The 6,000-nt window shown below is 40.7% G+C and overlaps 1 protein-coding gene across 9 annotated transcripts in view; it reads left to right on the forward strand.

The window, feature by feature from the left end:
• UNC5D (unc-5 netrin receptor D) overlaps positions 1–6,000 on the forward strand; it is a 530,004-nt gene that overhangs the window by 428,737 nt on the left and 95,267 nt on the right. For 5 of the 9 annotated variants that reach the window (XM_025886174.2, XM_073902454.1, XM_073902453.1 and 2 more), the window contains 3 exons: positions 845–1,025; positions 1,884–2,051; positions 3,793–3,957. In XM_025886174.2, the coding sequence (XP_025741959.1) occupies positions 845–1,025; positions 1,884–2,051; positions 3,793–3,957 (514 nt within the window). The remainder of the gene's footprint in view (positions 1–844; positions 1,026–1,883; positions 2,052–3,792; positions 3,958–6,000) is intronic. The other 4 variants (XM_073902456.1, XM_073902459.1, XM_073902457.1 and 1 more) reach the window with 1 other exon arrangement.

Below are 6,000 nucleotides of genomic sequence, written 5' to 3' on the forward strand. Positions count from 1 at the left end.
GAAATGTATCTCCAAGACTAGAGAACACTGAGATTTGGGTTTTACTCCCTATGATTGCCCAAATCTGTATTGTATTGGCCTTTATACATTATCACACCTTTTTAAAAAAATTTTTTTAAATATTTATTTTAGAAAGAGAGTGCGAGCAGGGGGAGAGGTTGGGGGGGGAAGTGGGGGAGCAGACTACCCCACTGAGCACAGAGCCCCGAGGCAGGGCTCAGTTCCAGGACCCTGTGAGCTTGACCTGAGCTGAAACCAAGAGTTGGATGCTAAACCAACTGAGCCACCCAGGCGCCCCATCACACCTTTCTTAAAATGTGTTTAAATGCAAACATTGACCTGAAACCTTGTCTGACAACATAAATATCCTCTCAGCACAAAGTTCTGCATATATGTTGTGTTGACTTTCTGAGCTCCATATTAGACTTGTCATGGAAACAGGTGTCATCATCAGAGTTGCAATAAAATGAAATATAACAAAATGACCTAATTGTAGTCCCCTCTTTTCTCTCTTCCACTGCCTTTTTAAAAAATGGGTCAAAGTCAGTACATATTTGTGTTCTTTTCCTGCCTCCAGTTTATTAACTCGAGTGAACACTGATTCATTTCCTGAATATGCCAAATTGGCTAAATAAAAGGGATGGGATATGGAAAAATCATTCAGTTCATTTCCTGAATATGCCACATTGGCTAAATAAAAAGGGTGGGATATGGAAAAATCATTGCTGTTACTCTATATGTTAGGAATGTCTCTCTCCCCCACACCAGAACTACTCACCTAGCAATTCCAGAAAAGAGTTCTTTTTCTTTTTAATGACCAGTAGATGTTCCTGTCTTCTTATAGGTGGAATGGCTGAAAAATGAGGAGCCCATTGACTCCGAGCAAGACGAGAACATTGACACCAGGGCTGACCACAACCTCATCATCCGCCAGGCACGGCTCTCGGACTCAGGCAATTACACCTGCATGGCAGCCAACATCGTGGCCAAGAGGAGGAGCCTGTCAGCCACAGTGGTGGTTTATGGTAAGACCAGCCCAAAGGCCAGGAATGGATAGGGAGGATGGAAAGCGGAGAAGTAGAGGGATGCGTATTACATTACAACTTTAGTTGTTGAGAGCTGAAAGGACTTTAGGGGTCATTCACTACTGTGCTCTCTCCTGCCTCTCCCATTTGGTGGCGGGAGAACACATGCCTACTACCACTGGTGTGTTTGCTCTTCCCTCCAGTACCGGACTTCCATGAGATAGGGACATTTCTGATCTCTCTTTTAAAAAGAATTTTAAAAGTCATTCATTTTCTCCCATTGTGTTAATATTTGAAAAGAAGCAAAGTGGGCACCTTCTGCCTCCCACCCTCCCAAATCCAACATCCACCGCCATCCTCCCCAGACCTGCTCTGGGCACTTCCTCTCCTGGCATGAGAAATCCACCAGAAACAAACATTACTATTTTCTGAATATCTCAGGCATCCCGTAGAGGAACTTCCCAGCTATTTAAATAAAGGCCTTCCCTTCCACAGCAGAAGAGCCCTAGGATTTATTTTTGAAGCACTTAAAGTAATGGAACTTCAAAGGCTGATATTTTCTTCCTGTACTCTGGATTTTCAAGTGCTTTAGAGATGTGTTGATGACTTCTTCCTGTTTTTCATAATTTCCCACAGAGGAAATTCTCTGGGTCCCTATCCTATCAGATGAGTAGACTGAGGGACAGAGGTGAGGGGAGCCCCACTGTTGCCTCATGATGGAGCAGCCAGTGTGGGTCCGCAGGGTCTCTTGGTCCCTGGATGCCGAACTCACAGCACCCGGCGCGGCGGCTTGCACATCGTAGGCAATCAGTAAAAACCTCTCTCCTTTCTTTCCCCCTCCCCACTTCTCTCTCTCAGTGAATGGAGGCTGGTCTTCCTGGACAGAGTGGTCAGCCTGCAATGTTCGCTGTGGTAGAGGATGGCAGAAACGTTCCCGGACCTGCACCAACCCAGCTCCTCTCAATGGTGGGGCCTTTTGTGAGGGAATGTCAGTGCAGAAAATAACCTGCACTTCTCTTTGTCCTGGTGAGATATGTGTAGATTCCCTTTTCCCTTCTGACCCACCAATACTAGTAAGCTGGTGGGAAACAGTGAATAGAACCTTCCTTCCCAAAGTTATTCTCTCCCATCTTCTCACAATGCAGCCTTTGTCCAAAATGCTAGTGTGGACCTCACTAGGGTAGCAAGAACATGGGCGAGATACCTCCCTTTGGGAGTAAATATATATATTCAATATTTACATGATCCTGGACACTCACCATCAAGAAGCCAAAGGCTTTGAAGTATTTCTATATTATCCGGGTCTGATTGGGCTAAACCCTCCCTTCTCTCCTTGGGTTCTCCCATCTGGTGGTACTTACTTGAACAATAACGGGGTTGGAGTTGTCCGTGAGCACAAAGCAGGTAGCAAAAATTTGACCCTTTTCCATCCAATCAACTCACCTTCTCAGCTTTGTATTTGTTTCCAATACATTTGGCACAGATGATACAGTATCACAGCAGTTTCTATTTTACATGTGGTCTGTGTTTGCCTTCCTTTCTGAATAGAGGCTTCGTTGACCAAATATGGCTCTTATAAGCTCTTTCTGGTTCATCTCTTACTGGCTCTAACCCAATTTCTACAATGAGGAATAGATGAGATGGAAGATGACTTTCTTTATGGAAAGCATATCCTCCCACTGAGAAATAAATGGATCCTGGGTCTCACATGCATTATACAACATTAACTCCAAGGACACTGGACTCAAGCCTCGGGTCTTTAAAATTTCAGATCTAGTTCTGCTCAGAGCTAAGCTGAGCCTCTCACCAGCAGCTTATGCTTGGAGTTTCATTTTAAACTCATATTCGATAAACATTTATTGAGTGCTTACTATGTGCAAGATATTTGTATACATGTAATGTCATTTAACTCTGTGTTGTGAGTTTTATTAGCCCCCAGTTGACAGAAATAGTAAACTAAGGCTAAGGGATTGCCCAGGAGCCAATATGTGAACACAACCAAGACAGGTTGTTGGACATTTTGCTTCAAGTTCAGTATTTTTTATGTTACTCTCTTCTTGACTAATTGCTCTAGATTAAAAATTGCACAATCTATCTTAACCCACATAAGCGTGGTTGGACTATTCCTAGGAGGTAATGGGACAATTGCCTCCAACAGCTCCCATAATCTCTAGGGTCAAGTTTTAGTGGAATTAAAATCAGTTTGTTCATTTCTACATAGAGCAGCAATCTGTGATCCACGAAATTCTATTTATGTAAGCCCCGGTATCTTGGGGTTTGACTGACCTGTTTTACTTTAATACTATCAATATATATAGGTTTAACTTCTTATTGTTTAGGGCTTTTAGGGCTTAAAGATAGTTCATTCTACTCTCTGTTCTAAACTGTCAACCCCCAAGGAACTGGTAGTTACCCCCACATACTTTATCCATCTAAGATGCACCTGGGCATGCAAGACTGGGAAAGAATGGGTAATGACATTATTAGCCACCCCAAGGGCATCGATCATGCGAATGCTTGCCTAAATTCAGTAACTGGTCTCCTCCAGAAATAGCCAGAGAATTACACCACTGCTTCTGTTAGCCTCTGTCTTTAGGAAAGAAACCATGGAGAGAAGATAAACAGAAATTATTTTGTTTTGTTTTTTTTTTTGTGGTAGTGGTGATTTCTTTAAAATCTAGCTATAAGAACAACAGTAGTCCTGGGGTGAGTCTCCTGACATCTGCCTGCTTCGTTCTAATGGTGGTTCCTTTTGTTTCCCTTGAAGTGGATGGGAGCTGGGAAGTGTGGAGCGAATGGTCAGTCTGCAGTCCAGAGTGCGAGCATTTGCGGATTCGGGAGTGCACGGCCCCACCCCCAAGGAATGGGGGCAAGTTCTGTGAAGGGCTAAGCCAGGAATCTGAAAACTGTACAGATGGTCTCTGCATTCTAGGTAACACCTTCTGTTTCACATTTTCAGTGTTTGTCCACAACATGAAAAGAAATGTCGTGACCATTCATTTGCTTGAACACGTTAGCAGGAAGTGAAATCGTTCTCCAAGAGCAAAAAGAAAATGAGTGAGAAGAGTAAAAAAGTAGCCAAATACATTTTTAGTAGCGATGGGGTCATTTTAAATATTGTATCACTGTAACTTCCATAAAGGTGCATACTTATTAATCTAACCAATAACGTTTTAAGAGAGCTGATTTAAGAAAATGGTTAACCTTGCTTTTTAGCTTAGCAGTTCTTTTCTTTTGCTAGCCCCCATTTTAAAGTTTGGTGACATTCTGTTACTGATCACCATATGCTTTTATTTCTGCCAAGAATTTCACAGTACTATAAAGCGTTTATTATTCTATATATATACTTTATATTTTATAAATTTTGTATTTTATTATACGCAAACAATCATGGAACACTACATCAAAAACTAATGATGTAATGTATGGTGATTAACATAACATAATAAAAGATAAAGTAAATATATATATATATATACATATATATATATATATTTTACTATACTTATATTTTAATAATTTCCAGAGACCATGGCTCTGTGGCAAGGGACATGTGTTGTGACTGTTACCTTATAAATGGGGAGGGGGGAATGACGCTTGAGATGGGTGGTTTTGTATCAAAATACAATGTTCAGTTCAAAACTCCCAAGCCTCTGCTTTATTCCTGAGGTTATACTATTACCATCTCCAGGTGACAGTCTGCCTGGGTAAGAAAGTATGGGAAGATCAAAGCATCACATAGACAGGTTTTAAATTGGTGCTGTCCCTTACTAGCTTTGTGACCTGGACAGGTCACCTAACTGCTTAATTCCTCCGACTATGTAAGTACCAAAACTTGGTTATTGGCAAGACTAAATGATAAAAGAATATATGTGAGTATTTCATGGCACAGAGTAGGTGCTCAGTAAATACTTAATCCCTTCCTCACTTGCCTACTCAGATGAGTGAAGGTATATTGATTTTGCTTAGGTCCTTAAGAAACAGGAGATTCAGGACACACTTATTCTCTAGAACTAAGTAGCCTTCCTGGAAAATAGCCAGCAAAAAATAATATAGCTCAATAGTTTGTCATCTTTTCAGGAATATGTGTCGCTTTTTATTTGGGAAAATGACAGTATGAAGGGAATGTCTAAGTTGTATTTACTTTTCTGCATCGGTATGTTTGGGTAGCCTTCAGAGCAAGGATATTCAAACATGCTGTTGTATTTTCACAATAAATCTAGATGCTTAAAACATTAGTTAAAATGATTAATACTTTGAAATGACCACTTATTGATGCCCATAGTGCCTTTATTTTCTCAATCCAAGTACTGAAGGCCCCACACATGTCAGATTCACCCTCTCTAGTACTCCAACCATTGGCCTTCCTCCAAATGCCTTCTCTCTTCCAAAATGTAAGGAAACTTAACACAAACTCAGTAGCAAGAAGTTTAAGGAAATGTGTTTTTGACTACCCTTGACTACCACCATATTTTCTGAAATAGACCTTTGAGGTCTATTTTCTTTTTTAAACACAGAGCCATATATTTTGATACAGTTAGGACTGTGAATCTCAGCTGTCTTCTAAAGAACCACTGACAATATAAATCTTTGGCTACTGGCTGAATTTTAGATGATCATAGTAGTAATCCTCTCTATCAACCATTGATGAGACTTGCACCTGGGGGAAAATCTATGGCTAAAACTTAGTCTTAAGAGGCACTGCTGGAAGCAGACAGACAATGGTTAGCCCTTAAGGGAAGAAAGAATTGTCAAACATGTGCATATTATTTATTCACGCTTGTATTGTGGTACATAGGCATTTGTCATTTGAGTAAGAGTTCTCTTTAGGGCTGAAAGGAATTACCAGTCCTGAAAGTGTACTGGTCAGCCTAGACCTCAAGTCTCAAATCTGAGAACTGTATTAAGGGGTGTGTGTGTGTGTGTGTTTTATATTATATACATATATATATATATATATATATATATACACACT

Source organism: Callorhinus ursinus, unplaced genomic scaffold (genome assembly GCF_003265705.2).
Source record: "Callorhinus ursinus isolate GAN/ISIS: 27379988/994484 unplaced genomic scaffold, GSC_fseal_2.0 scaffold17, whole genome shotgun sequence".
Lineage (NCBI taxonomy): Eukaryota > Metazoa > Chordata > Mammalia > Carnivora > Otariidae > Callorhinus > Callorhinus ursinus.